The sequence below is a fragment of the Ascaphus truei genome, chromosome 8, assembly GCF_040206685.1.
Source record: "Ascaphus truei isolate aAscTru1 chromosome 8, aAscTru1.hap1, whole genome shotgun sequence".
NCBI classification, from domain to species: Eukaryota; Metazoa; Chordata; class Amphibia; order Anura; family Ascaphidae; genus Ascaphus; species Ascaphus truei.
This window is the reverse complement of record NC_134490.1, coordinates 38,318,709-38,345,391: the sequence shown is the minus strand read 5'-3', so window position 1 is coordinate 38,345,391 and position 26,683 is coordinate 38,318,709. Positions and strand designations below refer to the sequence as shown.

At 49.6% G+C, this 26,683-nt stretch overlaps 1 protein-coding gene across 1 annotated transcript in view; it reads right to left on the bottom strand.

The window, feature by feature from the left end:
* The window catches only part of GNA11 (G protein subunit alpha 11), a 37,558-nt gene extending 11,100 nt beyond the window's left edge, over positions 1-26,458 (bottom strand). The window contains exons 1-4 of the mRNA XM_075611533.1: positions 26,048-26,458; positions 16,125-16,309; positions 15,830-15,984; positions 15,204-15,332 (exon numbers count right to left, since the gene is read on the bottom strand). Coding sequence (XP_075467648.1) covers positions 15,204-15,332; positions 15,830-15,984; positions 16,125-16,309; positions 26,048-26,183 — 605 coding nt within the window. The 5' untranslated portion in view covers positions 26,184-26,458. The remainder of the gene's footprint in view (positions 1-15,203; positions 15,333-15,829; positions 15,985-16,124; positions 16,310-26,047) is intronic.
* Between the last annotated feature and the right edge of the window lie 225 nt (positions 26,459-26,683).

Sequence of the window (26,683 nt, the reverse complement as noted above, 5' to 3'; positions counted from 1 at the left end):
TAATTACCAGATTTAAATCTCCCTCCAGGGGAAACAAAATGGGCACCAAATCTCAGGCCAATAGGAAGCTGTAGCATTATCAGTTATGGCTTCATACTAGACAGCCATTAAAATCCCCTTTTAAAACCAGGAAGTGATGCAGGTAAACTTACATCAGCAGGTATCTCTGGAACTAGGGGCCCCCCGGAGCTGAACATAGCACGGCTCAGCCCCAGAGAACTGCCTTGTTCCTATCCTGTGAGTTAGGGAGGATTATTACTTTAAAAATATGTTTGATAGTTCTCTGAATGAAGCCAGAAAGAGTGAACATCACAAGGATGAATAGCAAAAAGGTAATGACACACTGCATTAGTTACAGTAGGATTGTAAATTAATGACAGGAAGAAAAGGTTTTGTTAAATGAAGGACATTTTTACCGACTGATTTAATTTTTGTTTAGTCCTCTATGGCAGTCTCTACTACTGTTATTGACTCAGCTGGCGGTAGGACAAAAATCTTATGAGCAGGTATTAATCAGGCAACACCTCAATATAACCCCAAGTGCTGTTATTTCTTAATATATAACTTCAACACCCACCATTGTGATATGTTAACCGAGCTTGGATGGCTATCCCTCAAGTCCATACATAATGTACATCTTTCCTTTCTAACCTTTAAAGAACTTTCTGGCCAAGTTAACCAATTACATCTGAGTAGACTTCCCACCCCACTGTACACAGTACTTCTCTCCTTAGTGCAAAAGGACAACTCCTCTGCCATGTGGATCGATTTAAAAAACAAAAACAAAAAACCATGGTGTTACCCCTGAGGAAGCCAGGAGGCAAAACATGTTGGGTTGAACCACAGAGGCCTCCGTAGGTGTTTGGCAAACGCAAGCCTTGCCTCTAGAACACCGACACGCTCACGAATTTACGGATTACATGACCTACCCTTGACGGAGGAGGACCAGACCACTTGGTCGGCCCGTTCATGGGTGTTGCCCCGACGGGACTCCATGAGGATCTACACGGAGTTGGAAAAGGAGAGATCCCCACTGCGGAACACACCCCGAGTGACGAGGAGACACTAGATGGGAATCAGCTACCTTCTCAGTATCAGGAAGATCCCAGACCAGAGGGAGGATACGCAAGATATACCCCATGCTGGAAAGCTTTACATTCAATCTGCACAAAGCTCAAGATAAGCGAGTGCTATAACCACTTTATTACAATTTTTGTTTAAATAAAATTATATTATACTATGGCATTTTCACGATTTTTTTTATAAAAAGGTGCACATTACGGGAAAATAATTTACTTCAAGCGTTCTGCCACAGATGACAATCATTCCCACAATCATCATATGTTTGCAGCCTGACGATTCCTCTATTGCAGGGGGGCGCAAACTTTTTTCCCTGCGCCCCCCTGACGGCTGTCCCCTCGCTCCCGCGCCCTCCCCAACCCCAACTTACCCGCGCTCCGGCGTAATGACGTCACGTTGCCATAGCAACGTGACGTCACATGACCTCGCAGCGTCATTTTGACGCCGCGTTGCCATGGCGACGCCGGGAGGAAGCCGCCGGAGCCACGGGTAAGTATGGTTTACAGAGGCCCTGCAGCTCCCCCGGCACTTAATTTAAGTGCCTTCGGGAAGCGCGCGGGGCCTCTGTAAACCCCGCGCCCCCCGTCGGCAGTCTCGCGCCCCCCCTGGGGGTCGCGCCCCACAGATTGCGCACCGCTGCTCTATTGCACAACACGTCAGTGCAATGTTTCTTTATTTCACCCTCATATTGTGTTGAGGTCTGAAACAATATTACACCATTGTTTTTTTCTTTGCTCTCTTTCCTTTCTCCACCGCTCCACGCGCCAGAGGATTCCTCCTTTTGCACCAATATCTTTAAGGGGCTTGGAAACCCCCCTCGTTTGACCCCGGCAGTGGGACTGAAAAACGTTGGAAATCTTTTATCCACGAAGAATGGGACTTTGATACGCATCCCCTGCATGTATGGTATTTAATTCAAGCACAGGACACAACATATGGACTCAGTTGCTAATATGAATTTGGTTATTATGGTCTTATTAGAAATTGCCTGTTAGCGCTTCTTTTCTCTTTCACTTATCTCCTTAGATCCGCCTCCGGAAACCTGCTTATAAATCCCACGGTTCAATAAAGAATCCAATTCCTCTTGTACCTTTCTCCACATTCCTTAAACAATTCACATGAGTCCCTCACATCCGCTTCTGTCTAAGATCCTTCAAAACTTTGTCTGTTTCCTACTTTAAACATGTAACTGGAACTTGTAATGTGGTCATCTTTACTTTGTGCCCAGGATATACTTGAAAACGAGGTGCTTTTTTTACCCAGGAAAAATATTTTATAAATAAACCTCTTCTTGCTTCAGTTTTATTCTTTATCAAGCAGCATGAAGAGCATAATGATAAAACAGAACACAAAGACGGGGGAAAAAAACGACAAAGACTAGAGGCTGCCATAGATAACCAAAAGAAAACCCAAAATCAGTAGGTAAAAAGTTGGGATGTCCAAAAGCAGTCCCAAAACTCAGGAAGGACCATCAGAAAACGACTCAGAATTGCTTGAAAGAATGTTCTCCCGCATTTTGCTTCTGCTGATGCCAATACATCCAACCTAGCGCTTTGCAAAGCTGCGGGATGATCAATTTGCTGATTTATAAAAAAAAAATTTCTGTAGACGCCAGAGCTCTCTCTATATAGGAAGTTGCTATCGCATGTGAAATGCGCCCTGATACTTAATGACAACTCCTTGCCCATCATTATATAGGCTTCTCGAATACCCTGTTCTTATCCATCTCGACAGAAGCGGCTGGTTTGCCTCCTGAGTGCATCATATAGAACAGAAGAAGTGGCTAACTCCGGTTCTCAAGGGCCACCAAGTCAGGAGTTTAAGAATATCCCTGCTTCCGCACAGGTGGCTCAATTATGACTGAGCCACCTGTGCTGAAGCAGGGATATCCTTAAGGACCTGTGAGTCCTGGAGTTGGCCATCCCGATATAGAACAAATAAATGGTCTGATTTTCTGAAATTGTTATACTGTAGGTGGACAGAACCGTCAGTGCCTTTTCTTATTCTTAGAATGAGAGGAGAACGAAGGGGCCCCCATTTACTGATTCAGATGAAAGGATGAAGCAAGCTTGGGAAAGAAAAGGAATTTTCTTCATGCCCGTTTTATATTCAAAGACGATGTGCATGATGAGCTTTATGTTCTTATACTCTGCTGGCTGAAGTAATTGCTGTTAAAGCATCAACCACCTCCATCCACTGTTCCCGAGATACTTAATCTGTCAAGTTACTGGGTTTAAACCTCCCTCCAGGGGAAACAAAAATCTTTAGCCAATAGGAAGGCACAATTAAATCTCCTTTAAAATGAAGGAAGTAAGTTACTGGGAAACCAGGGTGTCTGCAGAGCTGAAAATAGCACCAAGCCCCCTAGTTACAATTCAGATTTAAAAAAGAAAAAAAAAAAGGAGAAAGAGGAGATTTACGAATACAGTCTTCCAGACTTGTCAACATGTTCTTGATTTCCTCGGCCTCCAGATGCCATTCCTTCCAAAACTATGTTGATGTGCCAGACTAGGATCGGTTATCGTACTGTAGGCTTCAGCCTCAATATACCGCCTACAAACCTGACAAGTTCTTCTGAGGCGAATGGAACCTGAAGACCCGTAGAGCTGAAACATGGATGGAAGAAGGCTGAAGTCCCTTCTGGAAACCTACCTGCATGAAATCCAAAACCTGTTCAATTTTGATGTTCTGACTTCAGCATCTTGCTCTATATTTTATCATAAACCTTGGAAGTAAACACTCTTACGAGACTGTAGTAGAGTTGAAATCAGTTCTTCTAATACAGGCATACCCCGGTTTTAGGGCACTCACTTTAAGTACACTCACGAGTAAGGCCATATCGCCCAATAGGCAAACGGCAGCTCAAGCATGCGCCTGTCAGCACGTCCTGAACAGCAATACCAGCTCCCTACCTGTACCGAAGCTGTGCGCAAGCGGGGACACTTGTTACAAATGCATTATTTACATCAGTTATGCACGTATATGACATTGCAGTACATGCATCAATAAGTGGAAAAAAGGTAGTGCTTCACTTTAAGTACATTTTCGCTTTACATACATGCTCCGGTCCCATTGCGTACGTTAATGCGGGGTATGCCTGTACACCTTTCCTTAGCCTGCTCTGCTTAACATACAGGCTGAATAAAACATCTAGATTAGGGCAAATTAAAGACAATGAACCAGTAAATGGAAGTTTGGGAAGCATCCGAAGCAGCCCTCTCCTTAAGATACTGCCCTTCTTAGCCCAATTAGGGCAGTTAAGAATCTCTGCTTGATCTCTCCTGTTCATCTTTAGAACCTTCAACATGGGCACTGAAGGGAAAACATGCCCGGCAAAAATTCCATACAATGGCCATTGTATCCTCAGCTAAGGCCAGACTGACACCATCTTGAACAGAAGTTCTGAAGATTGAGATTCTCTGGTGGCCATGAAATCTATTTTTGCTCATTGCCATTTTTCCACAATTAGCTGGGGATTCGAGTCCAGTCTCCAAGCAGAACGCGACTTCTGCTTCAAAATTCCACTTCTCTGTTTAGTATGCCTGTTATGCAAGGTGTTGTGACTGGACACAAATCTATTCGTGATGCCAAGAGGATTATTGAAGTGAGATGTTTTTCCCTCTTGTTCCAATGTTTAAAGAAATGTTGCTGCATTACAAAGCTGTGGAAGGCCGCCCAAAGAACAACCTCTTTTGCTACACTAAAGAGCTGCAACACCTTCAGATACGATCTTACTTCTGGGGCTCATTCATTTATAAACTGCTTCACTTCTGAGCTGAATATTGCATTTTTTTGCAGCGTAAGAAAATCGTGTCTTTTGTTTAAAGAAATAAAAAAAATAAAAAATCTTTATGGCTACAAATGAGATGGAGACAAATGACTGTTGGTTATTTGCAATGTGTCAATGTTCTTCCAGCACCACAATAACTATAGTCACGTCACTCTGATTCTTCCCGAGATGCGCTTCTATCAGCTAATTGTCTAGATAAGGCATTCGGAAAACACACACCACTTGTGTCTAATGTGCGCAATGAGAACTGCCACAAATTCCTAAAAAGTTCTGGGAGCTATAGCAAGACTCAATGGAAGGGCAAAAACTGTGCTTTCATCCAAGACAGAACCTTAAACTTTTGATGCTTAGCATGTTCAGGCATATGTGGATATGCATGCCAAGAAATACCCTACACTTAAAGCAGACAGCAGTCATCACTGATCTTATAGTTCCATCTTGAAATACTTTATCTTATCAGAAATGGATTTACGAGAGAACCAAAACTGCCCTAATTTCCCAGGTGAAATAGGGACAAGAAAATTATATATTCCTTCCTTTTTTTTTTTTTAATGAATCTGCTGCGACCGTAATAAACATTTGTTTAACTGCAATTCCTAAGCCGCTTTCCTGAAGGTTCTTGTTTTTGTCGGATCCCTTGGAATACTATCTTTGAAAACAAAATCAGTGTCACGGAAAACCAGGACCATTCCACGGGATTCTGGCTAGAGCCAGGAGACCCAACACAATATCACATCAGAACTATACTCAATCTCTGGCCCACACAGGGGGAATCCTATGACTTTACTGGTCCAATGCCCACTCCTGTGAGTGTTCGGAGTCTGTAGGCATCGTTTGATGCATGTCACCAAGCAACACTTGAATCTCCCGCAGTAAAACAGCACACAGCCTCGCTTTCGGGTCGCTCCAGCAGATCCTTCGAGAGTCCCACTTAGCAAATCCACACACTACAGTGACAAACCACCCCGGTATTAAAATCGGCTGCAACTCATAGGTTTCCCATCTCCATAGACAAACATGGAAAACGGACCAGAGACCAATCTTTCCACGAATGCTGTGTAGTGGGCCAATCCCAAGACGAGAGCTTGTCTGTGTTGGCCAATCAGGACAGGGGGCGTGACGGAGAGGCTGAGGCAAGGAGGGCGGAAATTACAAACCAGACAATTAGAATGGCGCCTACCTCCTGCTCTCAGTGCCGGCTCGCAAACTCTTGATAAGAGTTTCTGTCTGGGCAGACAATGGCCCTGCTTATTGGACCAACGGCTTCCAAATAGGATTGCCCATCTCCTCGCTCCATTGTCCAAAACCTCCTCGTGGAACCAGCTGAACCCTAATCCCTAGGCATGCAGGCTGGGTAAGTGTTTCACCAGCCTAGCATGCCCAGGGACAAAAAAACAAACAAAAGTTTATACATCAACGCAAACATTATAACAATAAAAGTTACAGCCATTTTATACATACACAATTGGTCAGATGAGCCATAATAGAATGTATATATAGGGCTACTCCGTATATATTCATCCAGATAGGGCAAGAGAACAACTTTGCCCCATCATCAAAATCAGAACAAGGGTAATTTGCAAATTTCAAAAAGGTATGTTTTTGAAAGAATTGAGAACCCATCTCTGTCCGAGGTTGTTTGCACCCAATAATCCTAGAATGCCACCAGCCTACCGGGATTCTGTGTGTCGGGTACATACTGGCATGCACTGGGCCTGGCTCTAAAGGGAACCTGGGTTTACTGGGTTAAAGGTTGAGCGGCAGGCCTATTTTGTGTTTACTGAGAACCCATGGTCTTCTGGCCTGTAAAACCTGGCTTCCTGAAACGAGGTCCATGGGGCGCCGCCGATTTTTCCCTTCTCATCTTGCGGTAGGAAATAACCCCTACAGCCCATATATTGGAGGCTCTGTGACGGTAGGGGCAACGTGGTCAGCATATTAAAGGTTAAGCCCGGCCATTGCTACCAGTCAAGATGGATGCCAAGTTTCTGGCATATTGTACCATCCTTTTGTGTGCTATGGTGTGCCCTGTAAAAGCTTCTTTGCCCATGCATGTGTAATGTATTTGTATGACTCCTGTGTGTGCTAGGGCAGGTACATCACCAGCACACAAAGGAATCAGGGCCTGCTATGTAAATGTGGGTGAAGTACTTGGGCACTGTTAGAGTGGGGAGGGGTGTTTACTCCGGTCTGCGAAAATGTGACAGATCGGAGCCATTGTTCCTCACAGACGGAGGCATCTATCTCTGCATGGAGTATCGGGCTGTAACTGGAAACTGAGGCCTCGCTTTCAGTCCCAACTGACTGTTCCCAGTGGTGTTTGAATGTGCCTATCTCCTTAAGCCCACCTCTGTGGGCTATTCTAAAGCACAGTCACCTCCCATGGCCCATCACAGATGAGCCCTCACTGTGATTGGCCAGCACGTCGTCTTCCATGCTTTTTAGAGGGACTGGGAAACTATGTATACCCCTGCCGATCAGTTAGATTTGATCCAGACTCTCAGTCTGAGAGACAATTGATGTGTTACTCTGAGGTTTTTGCCAGAGACAGATCCAGAACGAGGCTCCGTTGCATAGACAAGCGGGACTTTTAAGCTTGCTAGGACGCAACTAGCAACCCGAGGGTACCGCGGTTCCCAGAGACTTTTGGCGTGTGGAAGACATTCTGGGTAAGCCTATGAAGTTGAGCCCAACACCTAGTGAGCCAAGATTCCCTCCCGTAACGTGGAGTTTGTGCCTTTAACCTTGTGCTGTGCCTGTTGACTTCGGTCGAAATAAACTTGTTTTATTTAACTCCTTTCTTCTGCCTGGTGCTTGCAATCCCGCTGCAATAGTCCTGGTTTCCCGTGATTAATCGTATCCAGGACTTCACCAAAATGGCAAGGAAACTAAATTTCTGTGTGCAAGACTCATCGGCTGAGCAACTCTTCAGCTACAATGCTCCATTTGCCACTGCTGAATAACCAGCAGATCTTGCAAGCAGCCAACTCACAGCGATGCTTTGCGTGCGCACACACACCAAAAAAAAAAAACCTATAACATCCGTAAGATCTCCGAAATTCTTAAACACGTCTGTCTGGCCACTCCTAATCTTTATTCCAGGTTAGGGGACAACAAACATATTGTTGTGGGAATGCACACCACAGCTGTTGCTGTCTTCTTGGTAGCACCAATAGTAGCGGATTGCAGCTTTAAAATAACAGCCATCCTTTCCTCCATGAAATCTTTGAACGTATCTTCCAAGGGATTTGTAGTTTTAAGGGCACGCGGCGGAACAGCATCATCAGCCTTCGGGAAAACTTTTGAAGAAATCAGGCATTTTTCCATCGGCAGCCTATTACCCATCAACCCTTTCAAGAGAATAACGAGTTCAGATTTTGAGAATTGAAAAATAAAAAACCCAACCTCAGCAATCAGAGCAAAATGTATCCAATAGCATCTTGCTAAATTTGGCTTGGATTGCCATGGTTCAGGGTGTCAGATTTCTACAGTTAGACCTTGCTCAGCTCTACTTCCCTGATCGATGGACTGGGAAATAATGCACTTTCAGGATTCCATTATAGCCTTATTCATGACGCAAAGCTCTTTCCTCACCCCCCCCCCCCACCCTCTTTTTGGTTCCTCAATATTCAAGATGAGACATGTAAATCGATCTATTGCCTCCCCTTTGAAGAATGAGAGACATTGAAAGGAGTAGGTTCCTTTAAACTCCTCTAAGGAATAATCCTCATGCTCAGACCATTCTTCATTATCCTGATGTGAACTGCCAGGGGTCGGATCTCAGTCTAGATATAAAAAAGGTGAGAGTTCTGCTGTCTGATCTTTAATGGCTTTCATACATAGGCGTTACTTTCATTCAAGGAAAATTATTCAGGTATATGCAAAATAAATAATTTGCCTCTTTTTGCTGCATCACTGCACAGCTGTTTGACTGAAGCTTCTGATCACACGAGGCACAGCAGAGATTCTTCCGCTTAGAAGTCACTTTCTAAGAGCCAACAGTGCCCTCCGGTTCAGGCACACGAGAGGGAGCTTTTACTGGCAGACATAATGACCAACTTCCAGGCGGAAAATGCTCCTTACCCCTCATACAAAAAAAGGACGCGACAGAACCTCTCTCCCCGCCCCATATTATGGTTCACACCCAAATACTGGACTGTAAATGAAGCTAGATGTCACATGCGCATCTTATTGGCTCCCTGAAAACTTGGCCAGACTAAATGTGGCTTTGTCCTGGCCTAGCCCTAGCCGAGAAGATGCATGAAATGGACACGAACTCGTATAGCAGTGGTTTTCAAACAAGGTTCCGCGAGCACTCCTCAGGGGGTCCGCAGCCGGAAGGGGGGAGAGCCGGGACAACACTCCCAGGAGTAGCAGTGACCTGGAGTCTCCCGAGCTCAGCAGCAGCAGCTCACTGCTATTCTCTGGCTGCTCCGGATGGCACACACTCACAGGGAGGGGGGAGGAGAAGGGGGGACATATTCCAAGTGCATCACTCCTGAACTGGTCCGGACCGGAGGTCAGAGTATGGGAGAGCGCACGCGAGAGAGTGTGTGCGTAAGTGGGAGTGCGTGCGTGCGTAAGTGGGAGTGCGTGCGTGCGTAAGTGGGAGTGCGTGCGTGCGTAAGTGGGAGTGCGTGCGTGCGTAAGTGGGAGTGCGTGCGTGCGTAAGTGGGAGTGCGTAAGTGGGAGTGCGTGCGTGCGTAAGTGGGAGTGCGTAAGTGGGAGTGCGTGCGTGCGTAAGTGGGAGTGCGTAAGTGGGAGTGCGTGCGTGCGTAAGTGGGAGTGCGTAAGTGGGAGTGCGTGCGTGCGTGCGTAAGTGGGAGTGCGTGCGTGCGTGCGTAAGTGGGAGTGCGTGCGTGCGTAAGTGGGAGTGCGTGCGTGCGTAAGTGGGAGTGCGTGCGTGCGTAAGTGGGAGTGCGTGCGTGCGTAAGTGGGAGTGCGTGCGTGCGTGCGTAAGTGGGAGTGCGTGCGTGCGTAAGTGGGAGTGCGTGCGTGCGTAAGTGGGAGTGCGTGCGTGCGTAAGTGGGAGTGCGTGCGTGCGTAAGTGGGAGTGCGTGCGTGCGTAAGTGGGAGTGCGTGCGTGCGTAAGTGGGAGTGCGTGCGTGCGTAAGTGGGAGTGCGTGCGTAAGTGGGAGTGCGTGCGTAAGTGGGAGTGCGTGCGTAAGTGGGAGTGCGTGCGTAAGTGGGAGTGAGTGCGTGCGTAAGTGGGAGTGCGTGCGTAAGTGGGAGTGCGTGCGTAAGTGGGAGTGCGTGCGTAAGGGGGAGTGCGTGCGTGCGTAAGGGGGAGTGCGTGCGTGCGTGCGTGCGTAAGGGGGAGTGCGTGCATGCGTAAGGGGGAGTGCGTGCATGCGTAAGGGGGAGTGCGTGCGTGCGTAAGGGGGAGTGCGTGCGTGCGTGCGTAAGGGGGAGTGCGTGCGTGCGTGCGTGCGTAAGGGGGAGTGCGTGCGTACGTGCGTGCGTAAGGGGGAGTGCGTACGTGCGTGCGTAAGGGGGAGTGCGTACGTGCGTGCGTAAGGGGGAGTGCGTACGTGCGTGCGTAAGGGGGAGTGTGTGCGTGCGTAAGGGGGAGTGCGTGCGTGCGTGCGTAAGGGGGAGTGCGTGCGTGCGTAAGGGGGAGTGCGTGCGTGCGTGCGTAAGGGGGAGTGCGTACGTGCGTGCGTAAGGGGGAGTGCGTACGTGCGTGCGTAAGGGGGAGTGTGTGCGTGCGTAAGGGGGAGTGCGTGCGTGCGTAAGGGGGAGTGCGTGCGTGCGTAAGGGGGAGTGCGTGCGTGCGGGGGAGTGCGTGCGTGCGGGGGAGTGCGTGCGGGGGAGTGCGTGCGTGCGTGCGTAAGGGGGAGTGCGTGCGTGCGTGCGTAAGGGGGAGTGCGTGCATGCGGGGGAGTGCGTGCATGCGGGGGAGTGCGTGAGTGCGAGTGCGTGCGAGTGCGTGCGTGCGAGTGCGTGCGTGCGGGGGAGTGCGTGAGTGCGTGCGTGCGGGGGAGTGCGTGAGTGCGTGCGTAAGGGGGAGTGCGTGAGTGCGTGCGTAAGGGGGAGTGCGTGAGTGCGTGCGTAAGGGGGAGTGCGTGAGTGCGTGCGTAAGGGGGAGTGCGTGAGTGCGTGCGTAAGGGGGAGTGCGTGAGTGCGTGCGTAAGGGGGGGTGCGTGAGTGCGTGCGTAAGGGGGAGTGCGTGCGTGCGTAAGGGGGAGTGCGTGCGTGCATGCGTAAGGGGGAGTGCGTGCGTGCGTAAGGGGGAGTGCGTGCGTGCGTGCGTAAGGGGGAGTGCGTACGTGCGTGCGTAAGGGGGAGTGCGTACGTGCGTGCGTAAGGGGGAGTGCGTACGTGCGTGCGTAAGGGGGAGTGTGTGCGTGCGTAAGGGGGAGTGCGTGCGTGCGTAAGGGGGAGTGCGTGCGTGCGTAAGGGGGAGTGCGTGCGTGCGGGGGAGTGCGTAAGGGGGAGGGAGTGCGTGCGTGCGTGCGTAAGGGGGAGTGCGTGCGTGCGGGGGAGTGCGTAAGGGGGAGTGCGTGCGTGCGTAAGGGGGAGTGCGTGCGTGCGTGCGTGCGTAAGAGGGAGTGCGTGCGTGCGGGGGAGTGCGTGCGGGGGAGTGCGTGCGGGGGAGTGCGTGCGTGCGTAAGGGGGAGTGCGTGCGTGCGTGCGTAAGGGGGAGTGCGTGCGTGCGTAAGGGGGAGTGCGTGCGTGCATAAGGGGGAGTGCGTGCATGCGGGGGAGTGCGTGCGTGCGCGTGCGTGCGGGGGAGTGCGTGAGTGCGTAAGGGGGAGTGCGTGAGTGCGTGCGTAAGGGGGAGTGCGTGCGTGCGTGCGTAAGGGGGAGTGCGTGAGTGCGTGCGTAAGGGGGAGTGCGTGCGTGCGTAAGGGGGGGTGCGTGCGTGCGTAAGGGGGAGTGCGTGCGTGCGTAAGGGGGGGTGCGTGCGTGCGTAAGGGGGGGTGCGTGCGTGCCTAAGGGGGAGTGCGTGCGTGCCTAAGGGGGAGTGCGTGCGTGCCTAAGGGGGAGTGCGTGCGTGCCTAAGGGGGAGTGCGTGCGTGCCTAAGGGGGAGTGCGTGCGTGCCTAAGGGGGAGTGCGTGCGTGCCTAAGGGGGAGTGCGTGCGTGCCTAAGGGGGAGTGCGTGCGTGCCTAAGGGGGAGTGCGTGCGTGCCTAAGGGGGAGTGCGTGCGTGCCTAAGGGGGAGTGCGTGCGTGCCTAAGGGGGAGTGCGTGCGTGCCTAAGGGGGAGTGCGTGCGTGCGTGCCTAAGGGGGAGTGCGTGCGTGCGTGCCTAAGGGGGAGTGCGTGCGTGCGTAAGGGGGGGTGCGTGCGTGCGTAAGGGGGGGTGCGTGCGTGCGTAAGGGGGGGTGCGTGCGTGCGTAAGGGGGGGTGCGTGCGTGCGTAAGGGGGGGTGCGTGCGTGCGTAAGGGGGGGTGCGTGCGTGCGTAAGGGGGGGTGCGTGCGTGCGTAAGGGGGGGTGCGTGCGTGCGTAAGGGGGGGTGCGTGCGTGCGTAAGGGGGGGTGCGTGCGTGCGTAAGGGGGGGTGCGTGCGTGCGTAAGGGGGGGTGCGTGCGTGCGTAAGGGGGGGTGCGTGCGTGCGTAAGGGGGGGTGCGTGCGTGCGTAAGGGGGGGTGCGTGCGTGCGTAAGGGGGAGTGCGTGCGTGCGTAAGGGGGAGTGCGTGCGTGCGTAAGGGGGAGTGCGTGCGTAAGGGGGAGTGCGTGCGTGCGTGCGTAAGGGGGAGTGCGTGCGTGCGTAAGGGGGAGTGCGTGCGTGCGTAAGGGGGAGTGCGTGCGCGCGTAAGGGGGAGTGCGTGCGCGCGTAAGGGGGAGTGCGTGCGCGCGTAAGGGGGGGTGCGTGCGTGCCTAAGGGGGAGTGCGTGCGTGCCTAAGGGGGAGTGCGTGCGTGCCTAAGGGGGAGTGCGTGCGTGCCTAAGGGGGAGTGCGTGCGTGCCTAAGGGGGAGTGCGTGCGTGCGTAAGGGGGAGTGCGTGCGCGCGGAAGGGGGAGTGCGTGCGCGCGTGCGTAAGGGGGAGTGCGTGCGCGCGTGCGTAAGGGGGAGTGCGTGCGCGCGTGCGTAAGGGGGAGTGCGTGCGTGCGTGCCTAAGGGGGAGTGCGTGCGTGCGTGCCTAAGGGGGAGTGCGTGCGTGCGTGCCTAAGGGGGAGTGCGTGCGTGCGTGCCTAAGGGGGAGTGCGTGCGTGCCTAAGGGGGAGTGCGTGCGTGCCTAAGGGGGAGTGCGTGCGTGCCTAAGGGGGAGTGCGTGCGTGCCTAAGGGGGAGTGCGTGCGTGCGTGCGTGCGGGGGAGTGCGTGCGTGCGTGCGTAAGGGGGGGTGCGTGCGTGCGTAAGGGGGGGTGCGTGCGTGCGTAAGGGGGGGTGCGTGCGTGCGTAAGGGGGGGTGCGTGCGTGCGTAAGGGGGGGTGCGTGCGTGCGTAAGGGGGGGTGCGTGCGTGCGTGCGTAAGGGGGAGTGCGTGCGTGCGTAAGGGGGAGTGCGTGCGTGCGTAAGGGGGAGTGCGTGCGTGCGTAAGGGGGAGTGCGTGCGTAAGGGGGAGTGCGTGCGTGCGTAAGGGGGAGTGCGTGCGCGCGTAAGGGGGAGTGCGTGCGCGCGTAAGGGGGAGTGCGTGCGCGCGTAAGGGGGAGTGCGTGCGCGCGTAAGGGGGAGTGCGTGCGCGCGTAAGGGGGAGTGCGTGCGCGCGTAAGGGGGAGTGCGTGCGCGCGTAAGGGGGAGTGCGTGCGCGCGTAAGGGGGAGTGCGTGCGCGCGTAAGGGGGAGTGCGTGCGCGCGGAAGGGGGAGTGCGTGCGTGCCTAAGGGGGAGTGCGTGCGTGCCTAAGGGGGAGTGCGTGCGTGCCTAAGGGGGAGTGCGTGCGTGCCTAAGGGGGAGTGCGTGCGTGCCTAAGGGGGAGTGCGTGCGTGCCTAAGGGGGAGTGCGTGCGTGCCTAAGGGGGAGTGCGTGCGTGCCTAAGGGGGAGTGCGTGCGTAAGGGGGAGTGCGTGCGTAAGGGGGAGTGCGTGCGTAAGGGGGAGTGCGTGCGTGCGTGCGTAAGGGGGAGTGCGTGCGTGCGTAAGGGGGGGTGCGTGCGTGCGTGCGTAAGGGGGGGTGCGTGCGTGCGTAAGGGGGAGTGCGTGCGTGCGTAAGGGGGAGTGCGTGCGTGCGTAAGGGGGCGTGCGTAAGGGGGCGTGCGTAAGGGGGCGTGCGTAAGGGGGCGTGCGTAAGGGGGCGTGCGTAAGGGGGCGTGCGTAAGGGGGCGTGCGTAAGGGGGCGTGCGTAAGGGGGCGTGCATAAGGGGGCGTGCATAAGGGGCGTGCATAAGGGGGCGTGCATAAGGGGGCGTGCATAAGGGGGCGTGCATAAGGGGGCGTGCATAAGGGGGCGTGCATAAGGGGGCGTGCATAAGGGGGCGTGCATAAGGGGGCATGCATAAGGGGGCATGCATAAGGGGGCATGCATAAGGGGGCATGCATAAGGGGGCATGCATAAGGGGGCATGCATAAGGGGGCATGCGGGCGAGAGAGTGTGCGCGCGCAAGTGGGAGAGAGTGTGTGTGCACAAGCACGAGAGGGAGCATAGGGGGGGGGGGGGAGAGACGAGGGGGCGAGGGTTGGGGTTCAACAGAATTTCAAAATCGAATTCTGGGGTTCGCCCAACCAAAAAAAGGTTGAAAGCCACTGACAGAGGCTTCCATATGGATGTAAAATAAGCCTGGCACATTAAACTGCAATTTCAAGCAATTATTTTGTAGCAATGTATTTTTGCCTGTTTCTACCTGGAAGTCTGGTCTCCATATATTTATTTTGGTGAGTTTTAGAATATAGTTAACACAAAGACCCCACCTCTCACACTGACTTCTCCCCCAGTGTGCATTTGAGAGCAGGGGCAGGTATAGTACAGGAGGGCTCCAACTAACTCCACCCCCAGCTTCTGCCTCCAGCTCTCGATCCCTCACACTGTGCAACTGGGACGAACTATCAATCACCGCCGCAACCGGTCCCAGCGCACCAGATCCGGCTTGAATATCGCTGGAGAGTGCAGCTGCCGGTTGCAGCAGTGATCGAGTCATCACAGTGCACAGCACAGGCACCAGGAGGGAAATTTTCCATCCAGTCTTACACATATAGCTAACTATATGTTAAAGACGTGGACTATTTCAGAAACAACTATGGAAGTCCTGCATCAGAAAAGTCCAGCAACCCACCTTGAAGTAATAAAACGATTGCAGCAAGGTTACCTGAATGGCAGAACTTCTAGCAGGACGTATAGCAAAGTCTTATCAGACACCTCAGACAGACCTCGATTCTGTCGCTACATGCTTACAGCTGAATTCTGATTTTTTTTACTCTAGCAGCTTCATAATGTTGCTTTGGGAGCAGTGTACCTACCTGAAGATTATGTTCTCCAGGTCAAAAGGGTACTCGATGATGCCTGTGGTTGGCACTCTGACGCGCAGCACGTCCTGTTGCGTAGGCAGGTACCCGGGTATGGCAATGCGGTCCACATCTGTCAGGTAACTGAAGAGAGAAGTGGAGATTAAGACAGGACGTCTGCTGCCTATTCTAACAATGCAGATATCAAAGGATGCCGTGTATTGCAATCCCCCCCGTTATACTGGCTTCCGATCCTGCTCGAGCCACATAAGCCTGGCCTATTCCCCCAGTTCAACTAAAAGGACGGGTTGATTCCTTCACGGAGACACAGAAACCATGGGAATCTCAACAGGTGTGTTGCAGCCTCTCTGATAATGGAAATATCACAAATAACACACTACTTGGCACAGAGTCCTCTTTACCTATTGTAGCAAACGATTAACACCAGAATATGGTCTGTACACTTCATGGTTCTCACATGCCTACTGTATAGCTTTCAGAATATACAATAGAAGTGCTTTATAAACAATTGATACTGGCTGACTCCTGATGAAGCCATACAGATGTCTAATTTTATTCTGGTTTCCATTACACACTGAAGATTTGCCCTTCTGGTTTCCGGCCCTCAGGCGTGCACTCACTACTTGGTCGAGTCAGAGAGCTGGTACTCTCGCCGCCGGTCGTAGCACTCCTGGATCCCAGGGTCGTGCCAAAGGTTTTTGATGGCGGTCACGTATGGCTGCTCGAAGGAACACACCTTCTCCACATCCACCTCTCGCACCAGCAGGGCATTGGCCTAGGGCAGAGACACTGGCCTTTAACATGTGTATCACACACACACACACCTCTGCCCAAAGCAGTGAGGGACCCTCTGCCCCCAACGCAATGCACATCAACTACGCTTTCTCACCTTGTTCTGCTCGTACGCTTTCTCACCTTGTTCTGCTCGTACTTGTAGAGTATTTTCAGTGTCTCCATGGCTCGGATCATGGACTGCATGGCAGTGAAGATGTTCTGAAACACCAGCTTGGTGAAGCCCCTCTTATCCTCCTCTGAATATCCTGAGCCATGGATTATTCTCATCTGTTTAATGAACGTGCTCTTCCCACTCTCGCCAGTGCCTGTAAAAATAAAAAATTAAAAAAAGACTATAAACAAACATCTTTAGATTGTGAACTCCAGCAAGCAACAATCTCTTTACCTAGTGAGTCTGCATGTAACAAAGGTTAGGTTAATTAAAGGGGTGGTTTGTACCTATTGGGTCCCTCTTCAGATGTATGCTACAAGAGAAGATAGATAGATGCGCGTCTAATACAGAGCGGAAACTAATATATCATGAATTTTCCATATGATAAAATGCTGTTCAGGTAGCAACTGTGCTGTATTTATTAGTAGAGAAAACGTATTTTCTGTTTGTAAACATCCCCCCAAAAATATCAATTAAATAAAAAGTGAAAACAGGAAAACATGAAGAACATTTGTGAAAATTAGCAAAAACATGAAAACATGGGGAACTTTTGTACAAACACGAACAATAGGACTTTAGCACGTCAAAGCAACACACTGCTTTGCGTGGCATTATATAGGTTGTCAGCCTGTCCTGTAAAGGGAACAGGAACACTCAAAGTGCAAAAATTCCAATGGGTTGCATAAAGGATCACAAACGGAATCTGGATGCAGGAGTTCTCGGGATTATGTGGAGAGAAACAGAGAAACATATAGTGCAACACAATTTAATGAACATAAATAGAGCAAACAAGCTCAGGCCACACACATACTATAGTAGAAAAATAGGCGATTTGACCACTCTGGGTCCTGCAGTGCTGTAAAGCTGTGTAGCTGGAGAATAGGGTATCTACGTGCAGACCGACACTTCCTCACGCTGCTTGCTTCCTGGTTCGGGTAACGGATGACATCATCAACCTCGACGGCTTACACCAATAGCTCCGGTTCAGGAATAAACAGCGGGTACTCAAGTGACACAGTCACAGGGTCCAGATCAGCACACTGCAGGTAGTCTGGTATTCCACAGATGGCTCTTGAAACTAGCCATACGCGTTTCGTTCGGGTAAACCGGACGTCCTCAGGGGTGTAACACCCTGATACACCCCTGAGGAAGTTCGGTTTACCTGAACGAAACGCGTAGGGCTAGTTTCAAGAACCATCCGTGGAATACCAGACTACCTGCAGTGTGCTGATCTGGACCCTGTGACTGTGCGACTTGAGTACCCGCTGTTTATACGAGGTTACCCGAACCAGGAAGCAAGCAGCGTGAGGAAGTGTCGGTCTGCACGTAGATACCCTATTCTCCAGCTACACAGCTTTACAGCACTGCAGGAACCAGAGTGGTCAAATCGCCTATTTTTCTAATAAAGTATGTGTGTGGCCTGACCTTGTTTGCTCTATTTATGTTCATTAAATTGTGTTGCACTATATGTTTCTCTCCACATAATCCCGAGAACTCCTGCATCCAGATTCCGTTTGTGATCCTTTATGCAACCCATTGGAAGTTTTGCGCTCTGAGTGTTCCTGTTTCGTTTTCCTAAGGATTTTCTAATCCTACATCAGCTGCATCTTCATTGGTGATATTAATTTGCATTTCTGTTTTAACTCACATATAGGGTTTGCGCTATTTCCTGTTCCCATTGTCCTGTAAAGGGATAATAAAAATAAACGTTCAAAAATATGGTCAACCACCTTCAATGTTTTCGTCCAATGACATGGAAGAATCCAATCACCTGCTGAAGCTTCAGAAACCCTTTTCTATATGATATATAAGATGGGCGGCCAACTCCAGTCCCCAAGGGCCACCAATAAGTCAGGTTAAGGATATCCCTGCTTCAGTTCAGGTGGCTCAGTCGGAGACTGAGCTTCTGATTAAGCCATCTATGCTGAAGCAGAGATATCCTTAACCTGACTTGTTGGTGGTCCTTGAGGACTGGGGTTGGCCACCCCTGTGATATATGGTTAGAGTCACCTCTTGCTCAGTAATAAGAGACTTCTAAAAAGGGTGTATATTTACCTAGCATGGCTTAGCCTGTTGACTTATTTCCCTCACTCTTTCTGATATCCGCACTCACATTAAGTGTCAGATAAAGCATCAATGAAAATACAGAAGCACCTATACTGTGAGGGAGCACAACATTGAGAACAACCAAGAGGGAAAAAAACCCAAACCAAAATACCTTATTTGGAGAATATAAAGGGATTGGCAAAGCACGGATATTGGCAGTGAATCGAGGGCAATTATATCCCGGCAAGAGAGTGAGCCTGGGCACTGCAGGGCAAACATCCTGAGCCTTGGCTGAGAAAAGACCAAACCACAGCGCTCCAGAGGAAGCTGTTACCTCTCACTTAGGCGCAGAGCCAGAAACCATTTCTAACACAAATGTTTTCTTCTCTTTTATGAAGTTGAAGCAGCATAGTGTGCTTGATGGTGCAGTTCCACTTAAAATTCTAGGTGTTCTAAATACTTCAGTTTAAACCCTTTCTTTGCCAGAGAGGCTGACAACGCTTTGTAAAGCGATGGCATTGCAGGCTCCATCTGGCAAGGGGTTAACATGCATTTAAAAGCTTTTCAAACATGGGCCCACATTGCACGTAGTCAGGTTTTTATTTATATCACCCGTGCAGTTAATGGACTTGGGAGCAGTGTATACATGGTCAAAGGATTTCCAAACAGCGTCTATTGGGGGTTGGGGTGGATTACTGTATATGTAATGTAGTGCCCTATGGACAAAAAGCTATGTACTAAAAAAAGGAAGAAAACATTTATAATAATAAGTTTGTTCTTATATAGTGCTGCTAGTTTAACATAGCGCTTTACAGAAACATTTTGCAGACACAGTCTCTGCCCCATAGAGCTTACAATCTATATTTTTGGTGCCTGGAGGCACAGGGAGATGAAGTGACTTGCCCAAGGTCACAAGGAACCAACACCGGGAATTGAAATAGGTTCCAAACTCAGTGCCAGTCAGTGTCTTTACTCATTGAGCCACTCGTCCCTAACACATACTGCTTGCGATTCATGAACATCAAAATGCTGCAGTGATTACAAAGTTCCCATAACTGTACAGCTCAGGATAGTCAATACCACATGGGTGAAAATAAGAGGTCTATTCTGCTGAAGACACAGAAGGGTCCTCAGGGTTAGCGGGATGTGGTTTTAGGTACATGGGAGGGGTCCTCGTGCATCTGGAGAATGGGGGATGGAATGTTAAACAACACATACATTGTGCACAACAGAAACACATTGTGCAGGTAAGAGCGCAGGTGTTCCTCCCTCTATTTGTGCAACACCACATAGGACTAACTGGGCCTGGCAGTGACATGTTTTATGGGTTAAAGGGTCAGTCCCACATAGGACCAAAGTGACGTTAATCATCTTTTATTCATTTGGCGTCAACATATTCCACAGAGCAGTACAATATAGGGTACGGACAAGACCATAAAACACATACAATTTAAAACAATAGGTTCTGGCTCCAAGAATCTGACATACTAAAAAGGACTGAGGGAGTAATGGCACAAGGATAGATGGGGGTAAAGGCAACTTGGCCTTGAACCAACTGTAGGCTTGTTAGGAGTGGGTGTTTGATAGGCCTCTTTAAAAAGAGGTCAGTTTAGAATGAACTTTTGAAAGTGTGAATGGCTCCCGCTGGGGAGGACAATAATATATAAAACGTAGAAGCTAGCCAGAATTTTTAGGAGCCAAAGTTTGTTGAGCAGAGGGGGAGCACGTTTAAGGGATTTGTGGAGCAGGGGACTGTTTTTTGGGTGTGAGGGTGTTTTGGGGGACAAGAGACAAGGGGTTAAAAAAAAAGTTTAGTTCCACGGAATGGGAAAAGAGTTAAAAATGTAGTCCCAAGGTGGGGGGTTAAAAATAAAGCCCACGGGTGAGAAAGGGTCAAAGAGTCCCAGAAGGACGTAGGAATTGAGGGGTGCAAGGGTTGAGACCCTCTAATCCTGGCCTGTATGCGTGTTGCAGCTGCTGCATAGATCTGAGTTACCAGACGCTTCTTTATTCCCTCCCTAACTCTCTTCCTGTCGCTCTCATGCAGACAGAAGCATGGCTGGAAGGGAAGAGAGGAGCCTGACAGTTGTAAGGCACTCGTCCCGCCTCTTACCACAGTGTTAGTTGGAAAATACAGCAGAGCTTTAGGCGCCAGAGCCAACGTTTTAGGCGCGCAGGATTTTTCCATGCCTCTGGGGAGAGTCCAATTGTGCTGGGTAAGGAGTGCCCCAGTTGGGGTGCACCCCAGAGACGTCTCAGAAGCGGGAAGGAGGAGAGGAAGTCATGGAAAAGGAGAGCTCTATAAAGCAATGAGGAGTGAAGTAGGACAGATATTTTGCTTGGTGTATTCGGAGTAGTAGAGTTATCTATGGTCAGCAAGAAGTCAGGCACAATGTAGGGAATGGTTTTAACTGGTTCAAGTGTCAAGCCCACGTAAAACCAGCGACCTGTGTAGTGGGTTAAAGGGTCAGTACCACAGTGACCTAATGTCAGGGACGTAAATCATGCACAATGTGTTAAAGTTTTAGTCCCACAAACATCAAAGTGACCCAGTAACAATTAAATGGGTTAAAAAAGGGTCAGTCCTGTGTACAACAAACAGGACAAACCTGAAAAGCTACTAAAAATATCTTGTAATATGAAACAAAATGTTGGCAATATAAAGGTTAACAATGCAGCACAGCTCAGATACATATTGGAGTGGTGATAAAATGAAAGCTCTCTATGTAATACCTTTCTACAACTGAACACCTATTCGAAAATATGAAGCAACAGTTAAGAAACTTTGAAAGCAAGCAAACTTAACAACCAAAGAGCACAATATTGAACCACGCTATAAAGAATACATCATGTTTTTGGCAGGGACGAACAACCAACTCTGAGGAATTCACAAAGTTCTGATTATGGCATCAGATCAGCCATGAAAGTCAATGAGTATCGGAGATTTGTGAACCCTACTTTAGAGATAATACAGAGATTCAAAGGCTGCAATGATCAGGGTTAAAGTTAAAAAATTATGTAAAAACTATCTATGTCCATCTATTAAATAGGCAATTTCCCCATTTTACCCTATGAAACAAGTGTCATTTGGTCATATAGGTGTTTTATAGGAGTGCTCTGTTAGGAAGCGCAGACATACACAGCAAAGCGTCTATATCCTGCTGCAAGCTCCCTGTACACCGGCGTGAGGGTGTTAGAAAAATGTATGTGGTTGCTGATACTTCTCACTCATGTCCTACACTCCCTGCCAATGCCTCCCCCTCGCACAGTTGTGCCAATGTACTTAACCATGTCGCTGCTTGTAAAGCACATTCCGGGGGACCGACAATGTATAGAGAAGCTCAGCATTATATTGCATGTTCACCACAAGGTTGGAAATTCTATGTAGATATTCTGAATCTTTATACAGCGTGTTCATTTGCAGAGGTTCCAGTGTATAGAGATGCGCAGAATCATTATACAGTGCAACGTGTTGATTTCCAAAAGGAGTGCAAGTGTATTGAGAAGCTTCACTGTCATGGCGCTTGACATGTTTAGATATAATTCATATTATACAGTACAGCAAGTTTGTCATCAGGGAACTGGAAATGTATAGATAATCGTGATTATAGAGTGCAACATGCACATTGTCATGGGGCTGAAAATGTTTAGAGGTACACACTGTATTGTCATAGAGGGTAGAGCCTTCATTTTCCTGGGCGGGTGGGGGTGGATTTCCCCATGAACATAAACTGCTGCTTTATCCTCACAAAAACAAACAAGAACACCAATAATACTTTAATTACGTGTCAGGTGCACAGCCAAGCCACTTATGCAGCTTTGGGGGATGGCAAGGATTAGTGGAACCTTAAAACCCGACTCAGATAATAGGATCGGCTTTGCCTAAGCAACAGCTCACGGGAGAAGCAAGACACCACAGAGGTGGAGGGGAGGGGGGGGGGGGAAAGAGACTGAAAACGAAAGCAGCTGCGGTTCTGTATACCGCAGAGTATTTCCTTGTTCGATAAAACCGCAATAATCAGCAAGGACACACACAAGCACATGTGCCTCTCACTAAATCTGAAGCAACGGTAGTCCAACATAGTAACATGCATAAAGGGGTACCCTACCATATCTAGAGAAGAGGCCTGGGGGGTGGGTTGAACGTTTGGACACGTGAAGGGTAAAAGGCGAGGCCAGGAAGGTGGGAGGTCTTGGACCCATGATGAAGACAAGACCTCAAAAGGGGGTGGGGTCTTGGACCCGTGTAGGAGGCCTCGATGAAGGTGGGGGGCTTTAGAACCATGAAGGCGAGGCCTCAAAAAGGAGGGGGAGGGGTGGTTTTGGACCCGTGAAGGTGCTTCCTCGAAGGAGGTGGGGGGTTTCCAGGACCCGCAAATACGAGGCCTCGAAGGGATCTGGAGGGGGGGGGGGGGTGTCTTGGACTCGTGAAGGCGAGGCCACGAAGGGGGTGGGGCCTTGGACCCGTGAAGGCGAGGCCATGAAGGAGGGGGGGGAGGGGGAGTGTTTAAACCCGTGAAGGCGAGGTCTCAAGCAGGGGGGGGGTGGGGTCCTGGACCTGTGAAGGCGAGGTCAGGACGCAGGGGGTGTCTTCAATAACTTAGACCTGTGAAGACGAGGCCACGAAGGGGGGGGGTCCCTAAACACAATGGGAGACCTGCAAGGTTTGGAAGTGGGTCTGTACAGGTTAACAGACCAGCAAGATTTAGAAAGCGCTCTACACATTTTCACATCTATGAAGAACACCCAGACTATAGGTATAACAAACCTACATTTCTCCCAGGCGTACTGACATTGAAAGGGTATACTCCTAAATTAACGCCTCAAAGCCCAACAGCAAAACGACATTAATATTTATTTGGGAACTAAAATCATATTAATTACTGGCAGGTAGATGAGCAATGGATTACTGGGGGGAAAAAAATTGTGAACGATGTCAGAGAAAAACTCTAATCTTCTGTTACCACAGTAAGACATAAATGTCACCTTTGTGTGGGCCAATTACTGAGGAAAACTGCTGTACTGATTCGAAAGCTGCAGTGATCAAAGCGGAGCTATAAGAAGCCGTTATAAAACTCAATATATTTAACACTACTCTTCTAATACAGAAAACGACTACTACTAACAAGTGCATGAAACTTTACAAGGTGAGGGCCTGCAGAGCCCTGTACACTAATCCAGGGTGATAGTTAATTACCAGATTAAAAGCATTCATTTAGGGCTCAATCAGCTGCTCAGGAAGGAAACCGTTTAGCAAGCGTTACCCTCCCAGAACATGTGTCTAATGCAAAAAAACTGCCGAACCTCCAGTTCATCCGCACAGCTACCAATCAAGGACCTCATTCATCAGCTACCGAACACCTCATATTCAGGGACACAGATGGGGAAAATAAAAGTGTGCCAAAGTATAGAGCAGTAACGAGCACAGCCACAGATTGATGTCTATTCTTCTATTTAGAAGAACACGCTTACAAAATTCTAATGGTGCCATCTAATAATGAAAGGAGCTACATTTATTTACATGTCTTCCACAAGACTCCTGAACCCAATGAACAAACTACAGATTAGGGCTCTGGGTGAAGACATGCACATGAGACTAGGAGGGTCACTTTTGGCTTTATACATACTAACATTTTTTAAAGAGAACGTGGAAGTACATTTTTATTTTTAATAAAAATCATAGGTATCCTGTATCAAAAAAATGGAGCCACGAGCAAACTTTTTTGCTACCGTATATTTTCCAAACCAAAAAATACAGTAGGCTACTGTGTCTGCCAACACAAAGATGAGACAGAGGTGAAGCAAAAATTTAAAAAAAACAACTCAGTTGTGTTGGCCATGTGGGGAGAGAGGCGGTCAGTCACTCAGACCAGGTCCAGTCCCTGTTATAGCACATCTGTGAACTGGCCACTGCTGAGGAGTTATCTGGGAGAAAAGGGACCAACAGGTGCATAGAAAATGAATAACATCCACCCTGTGCAGTAAGAGAGCAGTCACCAGGACTACACCTAACTTGTGCCCCAAGACAGTCATTCTAATACACTGCTCCAAACACATTTTTTCCTTGTTTCTACATTTTTCTCATCTATTACAGTTTGTATATAAAAAAAAAATGATTTTTTGTTTGCTGAAAAGTTTGTATTTTATTATACAGAAAGTAGTTTGTCTTGTTTTCCATATAGCAAAATTAATTGGTTTAGAAATTGGGAATGATTGGAGGCATCAGTTATTTCTGGAGAAATATTCGTCACAGATGTAGATTTGACATGGGGTTTCCAGAGCTCACAAGTGTTATGTTCAAAATTATTGGAAGTCCCACCTGAGGAAGAGACTTGTATTTCAGCTTGTGACAAACGCTATGAAGAACTCATTTTTCATCCACTAAAAAGTTATCATAACGTGCAATTATTCTACACTTCTAATACCAACAAGGTGGCTGGAAATCTGCACTACACAATTAAAAAAAAAAACTAATTGCTACCGTTACTCTGGCTCGTTAATGTTAACTACATTTCATGGGCTGCTGCTTTATCATGGAGTCTCTGGGCAGAGGTAAACTAGATTTACTTATTACCCAGAGTTTGTAAGGAAGAGATTCATGTGATGGTTAATCCCACAGGACAGCCCAATACAGGACATAAAGAGTTAACCAGTTAAAGCAGCACATAACACAACACATTCCTCCCTGTCAGGTGTGCCTGCAATGTATTGGGCAGCAAATGATCCTACAACCTTTCTGAAAAACCTCATGGTAACACAACCTCTTATCTCCTTGCTATGGTAAAATCATACTATTACCATACATACCCATGGAGAGTTCCACAAGTTATTAATGTGGCACCTATTTTAGGTGACAATTGAGAATCATTCGCAGTACCAGCACACTGATTTTTCTACTAATTCTTATATGCCTTGATCCTTTTATATCATAGGGCAGGAAAGGAACAGGAAGGAGTACAACCCCTGACGGAGGGAAGAGACAGTGAAAAGGGACAGAGTTTGATAATGACAGAATATGCAGTGCTATAATGTGGGGGACTTGTACCCTATGTACTTGCTACCCTTATCCTTGCAGGTTCCTCAGGCACTGAATGGGGTTGTATATTTCAGGATCCGAAAACCTTAATAATCCATAATGCCAAGGGCCCATTCCACAACACTGCTTTATCCACTGAGTAGCAGACTCGTGTGTCACTCACATGGAATCTCACTTATTACTATATGTGTCAGTATTTGTTCTTAAAGATGAATGGATGAAGACTGGGAGGCCCCTCGTCCTAATGGCTGACATCTTATGCCGTGTTAACCTTAGAGTCCTCATTACTAAGGGCCCCTTCCCTCCACAGCGTCTTACATCACTATCAAGGTCCCTAATATAATACTCATTTCACTCCACAACGAAGCCATTACAACCCCAGAGAACCCCTTCCACAGGACGCCTCACCACCTCAGGATAAAGTGACCTTACATCCCAAAAGGAGTCTTCATCCCTGGAACACCTTCACAGGCTACCCCCCATTCCACAGGGCCTTTCCCCCTCGGCCTTTAATATGCATCAAAAGCCTATGATCCCCTTCACCTCACTATGGGCCCTTCACCCATGTCTCCTAAACTGAGGGGACATTACACCTCCAAGACAACCGTAGTCCCTTTCCCAGCCAGAGCCCCTCACTCTAATAGGGCCTTTCCCGCCGGGCCTCGCTGAACCCTTACATACCCCAGTATGAAATGCTCTGCACCCCATTATAGGATCCCCCGCGTCTCCTCTAGGACCCCTCAATCCAATGTAGCCCTTCCCCCTCTGTCCTGACACCCCTGGGAGGTCTCCCCTTCCCCCGGTCCATACCGAGCAGCAGTAGTTTGAGCTCCCGCCGGGCATCCCTCTTGTCCCTCCGCAGCTGCTTCTCGATCTCGGCATTGATCCGCTTAGACTCCTTCACCTCCTCACTCAAGCAGCAGGCCATCATGGAATCCAGAGTCATCCCTTCAACCCCCCGCACCGGCACCGCGGCCCGCACCGGGGCCCTTTCCCCCGCCGCCCCGTGCACTCACAGCCCAGCCTACACCTCGAGCTTCAGGCCACCGGCCATTCGGGCGAGGGAACCAAGCGGCCGAGGAGGATGGGGCGGACACCGACCTCTTTCCCTCCCCGCGGCCGTGTCGGGTGATTCCGCTCCCTCAGCCCCCGGAGCGCCACAACCTAACGCGCTGCTCGAAAACAATCCCTGACGGGCAGCCAAGACAACCAATGAGCGCCAACCTCCTGACTGGGAACGTCACGCGGCTGCAGAGCTGGGCGGAGCCAAGGCGAACGCAGGTTGGTTGCTCCGGCTTCTGTTCGGCCTGGGCGTGGCCGCTGGGGATGGTGGGTAGGCGGGGGATCTGGGGGTGTGGGATGACGGCCCCCCTACTCCCTCCCCTGGTTACCATGGCAACACAGGCCTAGCACCCAGGCCTTCGGCCTCTGCAATAGCTTGGGTAG